General features: G+C 45.3%; 1 protein-coding gene across 4 annotated transcripts in view; it reads left to right on the top strand.

Moving 5' to 3' along the window:
* The window catches only part of EPHX2 (epoxide hydrolase 2), a 66,933-nt gene that overhangs the window by 17,360 nt on the left and 33,398 nt on the right, over positions 1-16,175 (top strand). For 3 of the 4 annotated variants that reach the window (XM_025873789.2, XM_073892565.1, XM_073892566.1), the window contains exons 3-8: positions 2,677-2,836; positions 4,084-4,274; positions 5,748-5,870; positions 9,099-9,173; positions 12,673-12,768; positions 13,782-13,860. In XM_025873789.2, the coding sequence (XP_025729574.1) occupies positions 2,677-2,836; positions 4,084-4,274; positions 5,748-5,870; positions 9,099-9,173; positions 12,673-12,768; positions 13,782-13,860 (724 nt within the window). The remainder of the gene's footprint in view (positions 1-2,676; positions 2,837-4,083; positions 4,275-5,747; positions 5,871-9,098; positions 9,174-12,672; positions 12,769-13,781; positions 13,861-16,175) is intronic. The other variant, XM_073892564.1, reaches the window with a different exon arrangement.

The following is a 16,175-nucleotide window of genomic DNA, read 5'->3' as shown; positions in this document are numbered from 1 at the left end:
AGAGATGGTAGAATGTGGAATGTAGAGGTGAAAAGCCTGATCAGACTATGTTCAAGAAAGAATGAGAGAAACAGTTTGAAGACTATGTGAAGTTTTGATACGAAGTGGGGTAGAAAAATGGGACAGTAGAAGGAGGGGACAGGGTCAAGAAAGAGGTATTCTTTATGGTAACAATATGCTTGCATGCTGATGGCGATGATCCCGTAGGGAGGGGGATTGCTGATAAAGGAATAAGGAAGGGAGACCCACTGGAGCCACGTCCTTGAAACACACAGGGATGGAATCTGGTTGGAGGGGTGAGCTTTGATAAGAGCAATGGACCATTATCCATGGCAACAGAAGGGAAGATAGAGTTCTTGGCCACTAATGCTGGTAGGTGGATAGTGATGGTGAGAACTTGTGAAAATTCTCTTCTAATTATTCTCCCTTCCTCCACTCCTCCTCGCTGTTTCTGGGATGACCTCCCTAAAATGCAAATCTACTTATGTAACTCTCCCACTTAACTATATATATATATATATATATATTTTTTTTTTTTTTTTTTTACTTTTGTAACAGTCTAAGGCTGCAAGAGTTGTATTATTTTTATGGAAAGGTGAAGACTTCCATTATTTTTCCAATCTCATTAACGGTTTTAGTCTACTCACATTTTATATTTTATCTTGCATCAGTTTTGGCATTTGTATCTTTTTTTTTTTCTTTTTATCTTTTGGCCCCCTTCACCCTTTTCTCCCACCCCGTCCTCCACCACCTGCCTCTGGCGACCACATTCTCTGTATCTATGAGTTTGGCTTTTTTTGTGTTTTTTGTTTTTGTTTCCGTTTTTAATTTAATTTCCACATATAAGAGAGATCAGGCAGTATTTGTCTTTCTCTGTCAGACTTATTTCACTTGGCATAATGCCTTCGATGTTCATCTAGATTGTCACAAATGGCAAGATTTTGTTCTTTTTTATGGCTGAATAATATTCCGTTAAAGTTATATACAACATTTTCTTTATCCACTCATTCATCCATGGATGGGCACCTAGGTTGTTTCCACATCTTGGCTATTATAAATAATGCTGCAGTGAACATGGTGGGGGGGTGCAGATATCTTTTCGAGTTAGTGTTGTTTTCTTTGGATAAATACCAAAGTGGAATTACTGGATCATAGGGTAGTTCTAGTTTTAATTTTTTGAGGAACCTCCAAACTGTTTTCCCTAGTGGCTGCACCAAATTACATTCCCACCAACAGTGTGCGAGTGTTCCCTTTTCCCTACGTCTTCACCAACATTTGTTATTTCTTGTCTTTTTGATAACAGCCTTTCTAATAGGTGTGAGGTGATACCTCACGGTGGTTTTGATTTGCATTTCCCTGACGATTAGTCATGTTTTCATCTTTTCATGTGTCTGTTGGCCACCTATATGTCTTCTTTGGAAAAAATGTCTTTTCAGGTCTTCTGTACATTTTTTAGTCAGGTTGTTTGCTTTTTTTGCCGTTGGGTTGTATGAGTTCTTTATATATTTTGGATATCAGCCCCTTATCGGATATATCATTTGCAAATATCTTCTCCCGTTCAGCAGGTTGCCTTTTTGTTTTGTTGATGGCTTCCATCGCTGTGCAGAATCTTTTTATTTTGATGTAGTCCTAATAGTTTATTTTTGCTTTTGTTGCTTTGCTTTTGTTGTCAGATTCAAAAAATCATCACCAAAACCTATGTCAAGGAACTTACTACCTACGTTTTCTTTTAGGGATTTTATGGTGTCAGGTCTTGTGTTGAAGTCTTTCATCCATTTTCAGCTGATTTTTGTGTATGGTGAAGCGGTCAAGTTTCATTGTTTTGCATGTGGCTGTCCAGATTTCCCAACACCATTTATTGAAGAGATTGTCCTTTCCCCATTGTATATTCTTGGTTTCTTTGTCATAGATTAATTGACCATATATGTATGCATGGGTTTATTTATGAGCTCTCTATCATTCTGCTATTGGGGTTTGGGTAGTTTTCAGTTTGAACTATTACAAATAGTGTTGCTATGATAGTGTGTAAACATATCACAATCCATTCTGCTGCTAACAAGTGTTATTAGTTACCCAGGGCCGCCATAACAAAATACCACAGACTGGGTGGTTTAAACAATAGAAATTTATTTTCTCATAGCTCTGGAGCCTAGAAGCCCAAGATCAAAGTATTGGCAGGGTTGGTTTTTTTCTGAGGTCTCTCTTCTTGTCTTGTAGTGGCCATCTTCGGTGTCTTTGCAGTCTTTCCTCTGTGTGTGTGTGTATGTGTGTCCTCATCTCCTGTTCTTACAAGGACACCAGTCAGATTAGATTAGGGCCCACTCATGACCTCATTTTACCTTAATCACCTCTTTAAAGACCCTACCTTCAGGGACAATCACTTTCTGAGGTGTGAGGGCTTAAGACTTCAACACGAATTTTGGGGGAACCCCATTCAGCCCATAAACAGGGGCATTTGTGTAGCTTGTAGTTTGGGGGCTCTTGGAAATAATGCTGCTGTAAGTGCATACACAAACATGTCTTTTTTGGTGAACATATGTAGACATTTCCATTGGGTGTGGGTCTAGGAGCGGAATTGCTGGCTCAGAATGCATACGGTCAGATTTAGTAAATGCTGCCAAAAGCTTTCCAAAGGATGGTACCTATTGATTGTCTGTCATCAATTCACTCTTACAGTGGGTGCCACTCATGGAAGAAGACTGCAGGAAGTGTTCTGAGGACTCTGGAATCCGCCTCCCTGAGAATTTCTCTGTAAGTCAGATCTTTGGCAAGGTGGCTGCAGCAAGAAAGATCAACCACCCCATGCTTCAGGCAGCTCTTGCCCTCAGAAAGAAGGGTAAGGATCCAATACTTGCCATTCTCTGAACCAACCACACTAGAGCCCTTGGGAGGGTTAGGTCAGAATACATCTGTATGTGTTCCAAGAGCACAGATCTGCTGGACCTTGATGGAAAGCCATTCTTAAAAATATAGCCCTGAAGTAAGTTTTATCAAATGGCAAAAAAATAGCACTATCAGAATAGCTGGGGGAAAGAAATGAAAGCACTTTATTTAATAAAGCAATGTGTGCCAGAGACTGCCTTGTGAGCAAGGTTCTCTCCCTCCAGTGACACTAGTAGTGACCAGAATGACCCAACCTCTTGTCACAGTGATTGAAAATCAAGGCCTTTTAAGCAACTGTGATTGTCTCAGCCTCTGAATGTCAAAGTGACTGAGTTCTGAGCTGGCTGACATGAATTCAGATGGTATCCAATGGTCTGGGACATGAGATCATGTTCATCCAGTAGGGATTTATGTAGTTTTGGAGCCCAGCTCTTCTTCACAGGTATATTCGAAATCATTCTATCCACTTCTCAGCAGACTTACCTGGTCACGGCTAAACCATCCCATGTCCATGTTTCTCACTCATGTTCCATGGAAAGGGTCTCACCACTGACTCATCAGTGCCTTGTTTCCAGCACCCCCTGCTTCTTGCCCTTCTTGGTTAGGGAGAGAAAGCCAGGGATAATGCCATTTCTGCTGACATTCCTCTAGTTTTGAAAGGGGAATGCAGTCTCCGACAGCCAAGGCAAGAATTTTGAAAGATAGTCGAGCAGAGCTTTCAGTAAGATAGACTTGGAAGGAGCACTGGGGGGGCAGTCCAAAGGCAGGATTCTGGGCCTGGCCCAGTTCTGCCTTCACTGTGTGGCTCTGGGAAGCTTCACATTTGTCTGAGCTTCTGTTTGCTCATCTGGTAAGATCTGTTCTGCCTATTCCAGAAGTGGTGGGGATCACATGAGCTGATGAAGATCACAACCTCTTGCTCTACAATTGCAAGGAATTAAGGGATGTAGTGTTTTATATCAGTGCTTCTGAAAGCCCTTCATGTACCCGGTTTGCTTACTCTCCTGTCTCTGTGCCAGGAGGTGCTTATGGGTAAAGATGATTCTTGTACCATCTGTCAATTTAGAAGCTGGGCATCAAGAGATTGATGCAAAGAAGAACCCTGCGTGGCCCCTTCTTTGGGGTTCCCTGTGGGGTTACCCTGAGCTTCTTGGAGCAAAGTTCTGTATCTGGTCTGGTCACTGGTGACTTCTCACTCAGGATATACAACCTGCATCCTCACCAACAACTGGCTGGATGACAGTGCTAAGAGGGGCAGCCTGGCCCAGCTGCTGTGTCAGCTGAGGCCGCACTTCGACTTCCTGATAGAGTCGTGCAGGATCAGAATGGCCAAGCCTGATCCACAGATCTACAGGTTCGTGCTGGACACCATGGAGGCCAGCCCCAGTGAGGTATGTAGACACTTCCTTTAGTGAAAAAGAATGTTCTAGAGATATTGCAAATAAGAAAAATTGAGAAGGAGTGAGCAGATGGAGGACATCTGGGGCCTGGTGGTTTGATTCTAGGTCCAGTGGCAGGTTCCCATTATCCCAGGCCAGGACTTCTGAAGGACTTTACCTGTCCCTTCAGTCTAGAACATTCTACAAGAGATGGGCATGTGGCCCCTCTCTGTGGCTTTTATAGGTCAAAACAGGTATTGTCAAAACTGCTAGACCAGCTGCCTCAGTTTGCCTATAAAGAAATATAGACCCTGGGAGGATTTTCCCAAGACCACAAGGCTCATAAGGGTCACGGTCACCCTACCAAAGGGTGAGCGGAAGTGGGCTCCAATATTAGAGCCATCTCCTCTAGGAACCCCTAAATTCTGTCTTCATACTGTCTCTAAGTATCTATTCTAAAATTCTGTTTCCCTTGTATTCCCCACCTCTAATTTTCAAAAAGGCAATTAGAGCAAGATTAAATACCTTTCCCTGATTTTTGACCCTTCCTTGTTGGCCCCACCTCATCCACAAGCTGATCAGATGAAACCCTGAACCTCCTCACAGGGAATCCTTACCAGGCTCAATCCCAGAACCCTTCCTCTTCCTCTTAAACTTTGCTCCTGCCCCTTTCAACCCCTGGATCAAGCCTTGTAATAGTGCTCTGAATTTGAGTGTACCTATAAATAAATGTCTTCTCATTTCTGGCTTTTGGGTTGGATGAGCTGCTTAGAAGTCTGGGCCTGCCCTAATCCAAGATGATAATGCGCTTATGCTTTCTTCAACAACTTTAAAGATTTTTTTTATTTTAAAATTTAAATATTTGATCCATTCAGAATTTATTTTGGGCAAAGATGTGAAGGAAGCATCCACTGTTTTCCCCCAAACAGTTAAAATAATTATATAATCTTTTAAGTACTATTTTTCCTCACGAGGTGAACAACACAAATTGTCATTTATATTTGGGTTCATTCCTCGACTCTCTTCTATTTCATTTGATATCGTCTATATCTCTTCTAGCTCCCCACTTTTTTTTTATTTTACCTTTTGTAGCTTCATAATTTGTTTTAGTATCTGCCCTTATTACAGTTCTTTTCCAGATTTTTTTAAATCTATTCATACATGCTGATTTCCTAGATGAATTTTAATATCACCCTGTAACTTTATATCCTTCCTTAATTTTCTTAAGTTTCAGAATTCAGGCTGAAACCCACAAGTGTCTGTGGGAATCTGTACATTTCTGCATGTTTATGGGTATGCTGATGTAATTCAATATTTTTAATTTTAAGGGTAAACAAATATGTGGAGGAAAACATAATTCTTCACCTTGTCGTCATAAAATAACCACTATTCATGTTTTAATGTGTGTCTTTCCGATGCTGTCCCTCATGGATGAGTTTTGCTTTGGATTAAAGTGATGCTAGTGTCTCTGCTATTTGGATTCAGGTTGTGTTCTTGGATGACGTCGGGACTAATCTGAAGCCGGCCCGTGACTTGGGGATGGTCACCATCCTCGTCCGTGACACAGACACAGCTCTGGCAGAACTGGAGAAAGTAACTGGGGTGCAGGTAACTCTCTGGGCTGCGCTGGGTCGGGTTTCCTGCCCCTTCTCTGTGTTAGGGCTGCAGGAGACACAGCAGGTGAGAGGGCGACCGGTTCAGGGAGTTCCCTGCTCCCCGCTCGGCCGTCAGCATGCTGTCCTTGAAGAACTTCTTGTTTCTTTCTCTGCCGTCATGAGCAGAGAAATGATGCTCTGAGAGCAAGAATCCATACCATTCAGAGTTGGAGGAACCAAGACCCAAGGCAGGAGCGAAGCTTTCAAAGCCACCAGATTTCACTGTATGTATGTATGTATGTATGTATGTATGTATGTATGTATTTTAATTTTTTAAGTTAAAAAATATTTTTATTTTTAGACTTGACTTTTTAGAGTAAATATCGAGAATTTAGCTATTAGGTCTGCCCCAGTGGGGGTAGGGAGCACAGTCCTCACCTGGTCTGCCTGGTTATACTGCTGGGACTCAGTAGGGTAGTTTAAACCATCCCTCAGAGAGGATGGGATGCCCTTAATAATGCCCCAAGGGGGCTGCCTGGGGGCTGCCTGGGGATTAGCCTGTGGTGCCAGAGCTGAGGTCCCTTTTGTTATTTTGAGTTTACCTAAGATCTCCATCCCACTGAGCCCCAGAGTCCCAGGGCCAGTTACACAAGGCTTTTGCAGGAATGCAATGCTTGTGTTGGGGTGGCGGGGGGCGGGGGGGCCATACACCTGACTGAGCTAGCTGGACGGCACAGCCATTCCAACCTTTTCTCAAAGGGCACTGTGTCCATTTCCCTGAGCTGCCATAAAATACACAGACTGGATGGTCGAGACAACAGTCTTACCAGGAGGCCAGAAGTCCAAGATTAAGGTGTTGGCAAGGGCGGTTCCTTCCAAGACCTCTCTCCTTGGCTTGTAGATGGCCACATTCTCCCTGTGTCTCCACATGGTCTTCCCCTGGGTGTGTCCAAATGTCCTCTTCTTTTACAAGGACACCGGCCAGATTGGATTCTGACTCCAGTGACCTCCTCTAACCATAATGACCTCTTTAAAGACCTTATCTCCAAACACAGTCACATTCTGAGGCCCTGGAGGTTAAGACTTCAACCGATGAATTTGGAGGGGACACAATTTAGCCCCCCACGATAGGGACAATTGACTTTTCACCTTTTTTATTTAGTTTTATTTTATTATGTTAGTCACCATACAATACATCATTAGGTTTTGATGTAGTGATCCACGATTCATTGTTTTCATATAACACCCAGTGCTCCATGCAATATGTGCCCTCATTAATACCCATCAGTGGGCTAACCCATCTCATCTTTTTTTTTTTTAAGATTTTATTTATTTGAGAGAGAGTGAGCATGAGTGGGGGGAGGGACAGAAGGAGAGGGAGAAGCAGACTCCCCGCTGAGCAGGGAGCCCAATGCAGGGCTCGATCCCAGGACCCTGAGATCATGACCTGAGCTGAAGGCAGACGCTTAACCGGCTGAGTCACCCAGGTGCCCCTGGCTTTCCATCTTTAATGAATAAATAAAATCTATCTAATGACTCCACAGCCATAACCTGTCTTGCCCAAACTTGAGCTGTCCTGCAGCAAGCCTGGAAGTCTCATGCAGCAGAGGGGAAAACACCCAGACTTGGAATCCCAGCATCCACCTGCTTGTCCCACTTACTAGTTGTCCCCTTGTCACATACAAGTCACAGAAAACTGTCCCGTAATCGGGAAAGTAAGCCATGCCTCCCCTGTCTTCTCCGGAGTAGGAGGAAGATACAGGGAAGAATGGGAACTATTCCTTTTTAAATGGAGGAGACTTACCTCTTCTCTCTCAGGAAGGCTATGGGACTCAGTCCTGAACAGGGTTTGTAAATTGTAAAAACAGCAGAACGGTGAGAGCAGGAAACCCCCACCCCCTCACCCCTGGAAAGAGTAGCACATCCCCTATGAAGCCAGGGATACCTCAGCAGAAGGGCCCCAAGGGACCCTGGTCCTTGGTCAGCGTCTTGGCTCCCTCAGGCCAGGCAAGGCTCATTGCCATCAGAGGGCACCCAGCTGCCCATCCCTCCCACCACACCTTGAATCCTCTCCAGGTGCGATGGGGATGGGGGGCTTGCCTTCTGGTTCCCCCGCTGAGGACACCCAGGCAGACTCTTCCATGTTTAAAAAAGGAAGATAAATTTCGTGGTTTACTTCTCCCACTTTCGAGGTCGGAGCCACTTCTTCCTTAGGTCGCACATTTGGGACTAAAGATGAGTGATCTAGCAGTAGGAGTCGCTAATATGTCTCTTCCTGTGAATAAGTTCACTTACATGTGTCAGCATCCAGTCCTTTGTCATTTCCGTCTCAAGAAACCTGACATGAATAGGTAAAGAAGCCCCTTAAAGACCATGTGAGGGCCCAGGGCGGAGGTGCAAAGCCAAAGAGAGGACTCAGGAGGAGCCAAGCCTGAACCAACCAAGGTGTTGGACTCCCAGCTTCCAGAACTGAGAGACATAAATGTCTGTTGTGTCAGTCACCCAGTCTGTGGCACATGGTAATGGCAGCTGGAGCAGACGAATCCAAAGGCCCAGAGAATCTGATTTTGGCCAGCGTGAAGGAGAGACCCCTCAGCGGAGCCATACAGTGATGGGATGGCTGCTGTGTGAACTTGGCATTCCTGGTGGTATCCAACGTGAGCCTGGGTGACCACCTGAGGAACTGCCATAGAGAAGGATTGTAGTCCTTGAAGTACGAAAGCTCAGCGTTTTAGAGCAGGTGGTATTTCTTTCCTGCTGATGTTAAGTTCAGGTGGTGGTGGCCAGGGGCTTTGCTTCATGCAGCCATTCAAGGACCTGGGTTTGACAGAGGACCCACCGTCTTAACCAACTGAGCCACCCAGGCGCCCGAGGACCCACCGTCTTTCCCCGCTGTGTTCTCCCCAGTCACACCAGGCTCTCAGCTGGAAGCGGGGCGGCGGGGGGGGGGGGCAGTAGAGAATGTAGAGAATGGCGTGGGGATTTTAAGGGGTCAGCCTGACAGGCCACGCTCTTCTGTCCGAAGGACCCGGTCATGGGCTGCACTGAACTGAAACAGAGGAGGAGATGAGTACAACTCTGTGCTTGCAGGAGAGGGACGGGGCTGGGCAGTCCCCTGGAGGACTCAGGAGCCCCTGACACGGGTGCCTGGAGCCAGCACTCTGGACTTTGGGAAACTCTGTGTGAGAACTTTTCACAGAAGGAGGCTGCTCCCTCTCTTCCTGTCCCCTTTTCCTTCCAGCTTCTCGGAGGCACAGCCCCTCTGTCAGTCCCGTGCAATCTGAGCGATGCAAGCCACGGATACGTGCCGATAAAGGTATGTGAGCACTCCCTCCCAGTCAGCCGAGTCCTCCCTGACCAGCCCACCTACAATGGCCTGCAGAGACATTTGTTAAATATCAAGGGTAGCTGAACATCCGCTGTTCATAGGGAAATAATATTTCTCCATATAATCATTCCTCCAAAATCACAAGACATGGATCATGCCTTAGGATATACAAAGCAGTGTACAGATGTGGTCAGACTCCCATGGAAAAACAGGTCACACGGGGCCTTGAGTAGCCCGGGGGTGCTAATGTGCATCTGTGTCTGGCCTGGGTGATCTGGGGAGAACCTGTTTTCATCCAACAGGTATTTATCAAGCACTGCCTTGGTGTCAGCCATGGGCCAGATACAAGGGATGCAGTGAGGAACAAGACAGACCCATCCTCAGGATGAGGATAAAGAGACAGAATTAGTCATTAAAACAGCTGTGGTCAGGGCTACAGCAAGGCCAAGGCCATGTGCAGAGTGGCCCCGACTCCCGAGCCAGCCAGGATACAGAGCAGGGTGTTAGGATGTCTTCATGGATTCATTTGTCATTGGTCCCATTTAAATGGGAAGAGACCTAGAGCTACGGGTCAGCTTATAAGCAAACAAGATGGGACAGTTGCTTTGGGCCAGACAGAACCAATGTGAATCCTGGCTTCGGCACTAAGTTTGCAAATTTAGGTACTTTTTTTTATCACTCTGAATCTCAGTGTACACAGCTTTATGATGAGGTGATGCTAATACCTCCCTTCAGTGGTCATGTATGGATTACACTTGACCCTTGAACAATATGGGTTTGAACAGTGTGGGTCCACTTATCTGAGGATTTTGTACGGTACAGTGCTATAGATGTATTTTCTCTTCCTTAGGGTTGTCTTAAGAACATTTTCTTTTCTCTTATCTCACTTTATAAGATTATAGTATATAATATACATAATGCAAAATAGGTGTTCATCAACTGCTATTGGTAAGGCTTCCAGTCAATAGGAAGCTAGTAGGAGTTAAGTTTTGAGAGGAGTCAAAAGTTATATGCTATTTTTGACTATGCGGGTGGGGGTCAGTGCCCCTTATCCCCACATTGTGCAAGGGTCAACTGTCATTGAAATACTGTATGCAGACCATGGGGCATTGTACCTGGCACCTCCGTGCTCCATAAACTGTAGCTAATGAAGAGGAGAGCTGGTGGCACGAATGGGGCAGGTCTGCAGACCCAGGGGAAGTCCTGCTGCTTGGAGGACAGCCCCTCAAGGATTTATTGAGTATTTGTTGTTTTCGGGGCACAGAGAGAAATACCGAGATGAATGGAGTGTCTTCTAAGACTTAAGGAATTTTTTTTTAATTTTTTTTATTGTTATGTTAATCACCATATATTACATCATTAGTTTTTGATGCAGTGTTCCATGATTAATTGTTTGTTCATAACACCCAGTGCACCATGCAAAACGTGCCCTCCTCACTACCCATCACCAGGCTAACCCATCCCCCCACCCCCCTACCCTCTAGAACCTAAGACTTAAGGAATTTTGCAGTCTAGTGAGATACACATCCCCAGCCCCTGCAGTTACAACCCAGGATGGGGTCCTTGTCTGATGGTGGTGCCCCAGCACACTGGGGATGGGCTCTGTGAGGGTGGAGGCTGCATCGGGGAATGTTTAGCGGTGATGGTGAAGTGGGCATGAAAGGATGAGTGTGAGCTGGGTAGTAAGAAAGGGCTAAAGTTACTGTGAGGGTCAACCCAGCCCCTCCGGTAACCCTGGGTGCTCCTGAAGGGGTGAATGCTTCATGAGGTCCCTTCAGACCTTGTCTCCAGTATCAATGAGGAGCGAGGGGCTCTCGGCCTGGGATCTGGGCTGTGACCTGGTGTATTCAACCCCATGGACAGGGTTATTCTCATAATCCTCTTGAGGCTCACAGGTCCAGTCAGTTTCAATACCTTTCTCATTTGACCTTGAAGGAGGGTGATCAGAACTGCTTTATCACCCCCTCTGTCTTCATCCCAAATTAAAGGCCTGGGGCAGCGACCTCTGGGGAGTCCCAGCCGAGCCCCACTCTGCGGGGCGCTACTCCATCGATCTCCACTAAATACTAATGCCACCCAAGCTGGGTTAGGTCTTTCTGGTTTCTGGCTTTATGGCAATTTTATTAACATATCATTTAAAGGATGGGAAAGTATATGCATATGCTGAGCAGCAAAAGGGAGACTCTTAGTTTAGGATCCATTTAGATCTGGGGCAGGTTAGGATCATTTCCCTGGACATCAGTACTGCAACACTTTTCAATATAAGGAATAGAATTTCAAGTTAAATCCCTTCCTTTGCCAAGTATTAATGAGAAGACTGTGGGACATATTCTGATAAGATTGTAGACCATGAAAGAGTTTGTGAAATGTCAGCCTAATGTTTTCTTGAGCAGAATAACTCGCTGGGAATCATGAATGAAACTTCTGGTTTAGAACACGAGCTTGGAGTAATCTGAGATGCAGCTACATAGAATTGTTCCAAGTGAATTTCCATACGTAAAGCTTATTTTTCCCATTTATCTCCATTAGAAAGTTGAAGATACATACTTTTGAGGGAAATGGAGCACTCTGATTGGATATTGCTTTAGTTCATGTGCTTAGACCACATGGTAATAATTGGAATAGGTTAAGTACCAAAACAAACCATCCCAAGCTTCCGGTGGCTCAACATCAGGTTTATTCCTTGCTTGCCAGACAGTCCAGTGTGGGGTAGGAGTGGGCTCTCTCCATGCAGTCATCAAGTAACCCATCTCCTTTCTGCTGGCTCTACCTCGCCCAAGGCCCAAACTGTTCAGGGGCAGATAGGGAAAGAGGGAGGACCACGCGAGGGAGGTTTCTATGGGCCCAGGATGTAGCACACATTTCTTCATTCTCCTAGGCCATTTGGCCAGAACTCGGTCCCATGGCTGCACCCATTGCAAGGAAGTGTTGGGGGGAGGTCTGGAAAATGTTGTCATGTGCCAAGGAGAGAACACAGACATGGAGCTCTAGCAGGCTCTGACACAGCCCAGAAAGCACTCGGAAGTGTAGGAAAGCTTGGAAAAGATTTTGCATTCAAGAGAGAAACAATTTTTAACATAATAATCCTGGTATTCTGCATGTTAACATGAATATTATGCTGTGCACAAAATCAGCCCCAGTTTAAAATATGGAACACAGACCAGTCAGACAGTACCGGAAACTCTGACACTATTAGGGCCTCTTAGGGAGGAAGGCAAAGTTGTTTTGCTTTTGTTTTTTGGGGTTTTTTTTCCAACATTATAACCTTCTTTTCAGGCCTCCTATGTTCCTATAGAAGCTGCCAGTTTTATTGCAGTTTGGCCAGTTGTGTCTTCTTGAACATCTCCTCCTGGCATCGGGGTCTTGGGCTGAGAAATTGTGAGGTCCGGCAGTACCCAGAGATGGCCCAGCGCGGTCTGCAGAAGACGAGCTGGTTCTGTCCAGCCTGGCGCTGTGGTCACTTTCTGTTCACCTCTCTTTTCTACAGCCTGGGGTGCGTCTGCATTTTGTGGAGCTGGGCTCCGGACCTGCTGTGTGTCTCTGCCATGGATTTCCCGAGAGCTGGTTCTCTTGGCGGTACCAGGTAAAGGAAACTGGGGGGAGGTCTGCCCCAGTCAAGTTGAAGGGAGAGGGAGGTCTAAATGTTGTGTCCCAGTGTAGAATGCCATTAAGAAGCTGAAACCTTGGGTCTCCTGGGTGGCTCAGTCCGTTAAGTGTCTGCCTTCGGCTCAGGTCATGATCCCGGGGTCCTGGGATCAAGACCCGCATTGGGCTCCTTGCTCAGCAGGGAAGCCTACTTCTCCCTCTCCCTCTGCCCTTCGCCCCGCTCATGCTCACTGTCTCTCATGCCCTCTGTCTCTCTCTCTCTCTCTCTCTCTCAAATAAATAAATAAATAAATAAATAAATAAATCTATCTATCTATCTATCTTTTTTTTTTAAAGATTTTATTTATTTATTAGAGAGAGAGAATGAGAGATAGAGAGCACGAGAGGGAAGAGGGTCAGAGGGAGAAGCAGACTCCCTGCTGAGCAGGGAGCCCGATGCGGGACTCGATCCCAGGACTCCAGGATCATGACCTGAGCCGAAGGCAGTCGCTTAACCAACTGAGCCACCCAGGCGCCCTATCTATCTATCTATCTTAAAAAGAAGCTGAAACCTTATAGTGGAGCATTGTCTCCAACGATGACCATGATACCTCAGCAGTGTTGGAGCCAGAGATGGGTGCAGGCCTCAGGGCTGTGCTAGCCCACATAGCATCTTTGCAGATTAGAAGAAGACAGATTCTTCAGGACACTTTATGCCACCTGCTGGGAGGTCTTTGTAATGAATATAGAAATCTGCAAAGTCTTTGCTAGGAAAAGTGCTGTCTTAGATGTAGTATTAGATGCAGTACACAGACCCTACCACTGTCCGTGGCAGCCCTATCCAGATGGGCTCATTCCAGCCTCATGGCAAGGATCCCAGATAGTGCCACATGGCACTTTGAGTTGAACCATTTATAAGAACGTGGATAGAAGGAAGCGAAGCGAAGAAGGAGTATCTGCAAAAGACTGTTGAGACCACACTTGAGTGTTCCCGAACTGTTTGTTTTCCAGATCCCTGCTCTGGCTCAGGCAGGTTTCCGGGTACTAGCTCTGGACATGAAAGGCTATGGAGAGTCATCTGCTCCTCCTGGTAGGTTAGCTGTCTCACAGCTGTCAATGCCTTCTGACTGCCTGAGCTCTCCCAACTGCACCGTCTCCCCCTGGTCCCAGGTCAGAGCAGACAGCCCTTGAGGGGGGTCTGACTTTGCCCTTCCCCTCTCCTGCAGTGACCCTTGTCTATACACTTTGGGCTCAGATGTCTCTGCTCCCCATACTCTGAATGAATACAAGAAACCCAGTGGCCTGAGGAAGTCTCGTGCTGGATGTAGGGTATAGGAAGTACCATCCAGCTACAGAACTTTTTCTATCTTGCAGAACTCTGTACCATTAAGCACTAATTCCCCGTTCTCCCTTCCCTAGCCTCTGGCAACTACCCTTCTGCTCTCTATCTATGAATTTGACTACTCCAGGCATCTCTAAGTGGATCATACAATATTTATCCTTCAGTGACTGGCTGATTTCACTTAGCATAACGTCTTCAAGATTCCTTCGTGTTGTAGCATATATCACAGTTTCTTCCTTTTTAAAGCTGAATAGTGTTTCATTGTATGTATAGACCACGGTTTGTTTATCCATCCATCCATTGATGGACATTTGGGTTTCCTCCACCTTCTGGTTAATGTGAATAATGCTCTGTGAACGTGGGTGTGCAAATATCTGCTTGAGTTCCTCCTTTCAATTCTTTGGGGTGTATACCCAGAAGTGGAGTTGCTGGATCGTATGGTAATTGGTAGGCCAGATTCTTAAGCCAGTGTCTGTGGATCCCATTTGGCATCTATCCAAGGATGGGCATTGGGGGCCTATGAACACAAGTCCATGCGTGGGTTTATGAGCGCCTTCCTGGGGCGAGGGAGTCTACTGCTTTTATGGGTTTCAGAGGGGTTCTCAAGTCCCACACTGTTCAGCTCCCCAGGTAGAGATAGGAACGTGATGCAGTCAGACATGTAGCAGAATCCCTGTCCCTCCTAGTGTCAGCCATGCTGCTGACAGCAGTGGCTCAGTGAGCCAAACCAGCTGCTCACCACCCTTCTCTGAGCTGCTTCCCCATGTTCACATCAAGCCTGTCGAGTTTGAAGCCAGCTGACATGAACTATCACTCAGGTGACCACCAACGAGGCCATCCAGCCTGTCATGACTAGGGAGTGCCGCCATGATTGTTCCCTAAATGTCATGGTACCGACTCAGCGGCTGCTTACTACCTCTTGCATGGTCTACCTTTTAGACAAAAAGAAAACTTCTAGTCCAGACATCTCGGAAAGACATTGAAGGGTTTTTTTTTTTTCCAATTTAATTATTAAAATGTCTATTTTCATTCATCTAGACTATGATCTTCCCTGAATTCCCTAGGGATAACTTAGTAATTAATTTATCATTCATACTAGAACACCTTTGAAAGTAAAAGAAACACTATTAGTAATAACACACATAAACAGAACTGTTCTGGACGAACTGGGACTTATGGTTATACATACTCTGATTATAACTACTTTTTAAGAAAACAATAATTTACGGGGTGCCTGGGTGCCTCAGTCGGTTGAGCGACTGACTCTTGGTTTCGGCTAAGGTCATGATCTCAGGGTTGTGAGATCAAGCCCCGTGTCAGGTTCCATGCTCAGCGCAGAGTCTGCTTGAGATTCTCATTCTCCCTCTCCCTCTGCGCCTCCACCCACCCCGTGCTCGAGTTCTCTCTCCCTCTCCCCCTTGCTAAAATAAATAAATAAAATCTTCAAAAAAAGAGAAAACAATAATTTACATGTTAACTATTGCTGAAGATTATATATAACATGAGTTCTAAAGCCAAGCATGATGATTTGGAATCATACATACACATTGCAAATCATTTGTGTATAAATTTCATACATTTGGCAATAGATTTTAAGTAACAAATTGTTTTCCCTTAAAACTGTGAAGCTGTTGTCCCACTATTTTCTATCTTCCCTTGTTGCTATTAAAAAATCCCATGCCATTCAGATCCACGAGGCTTTCTATGTGCCTGTTTTTTTTTTCTCTTACCCTTAATAACCTTTAGGATCTTTATCTTCTTGTGTTATAAAATTTTATGATATTGTGCCATGATGTGGGTCTCTTTTCATCCACTTTTCTGGGTACATTTATCTTTTAGTTCTTGGAAGTTTCTTGAATTATTTCTTTGATAATTTTTTTCTTCTGTTTTCTCTTTTCTTTTTTGCCCCCTGGAATTGCTGTTTTTGTTAAAATTTTCATACTACCCAAAGTGATCTTTGGTATGATTCAGTGCAATCCCTATCAAAATCCCAATGATGTTTTTTTTTACAGAAACAGAAAAAACAATTCTATAATTAATATGGACCCACAAAAGACCCCAGG

Source organism: Callorhinus ursinus, unplaced genomic scaffold (genome assembly GCF_003265705.2).
Source record: "Callorhinus ursinus isolate GAN/ISIS: 27379988/994484 unplaced genomic scaffold, GSC_fseal_2.0 scaffold4, whole genome shotgun sequence".
Taxonomy (NCBI): Eukaryota; Metazoa; Chordata; class Mammalia; order Carnivora; family Otariidae; genus Callorhinus; species Callorhinus ursinus.
This window is presented reverse-complemented; position numbering and strand designations above follow the sequence as displayed.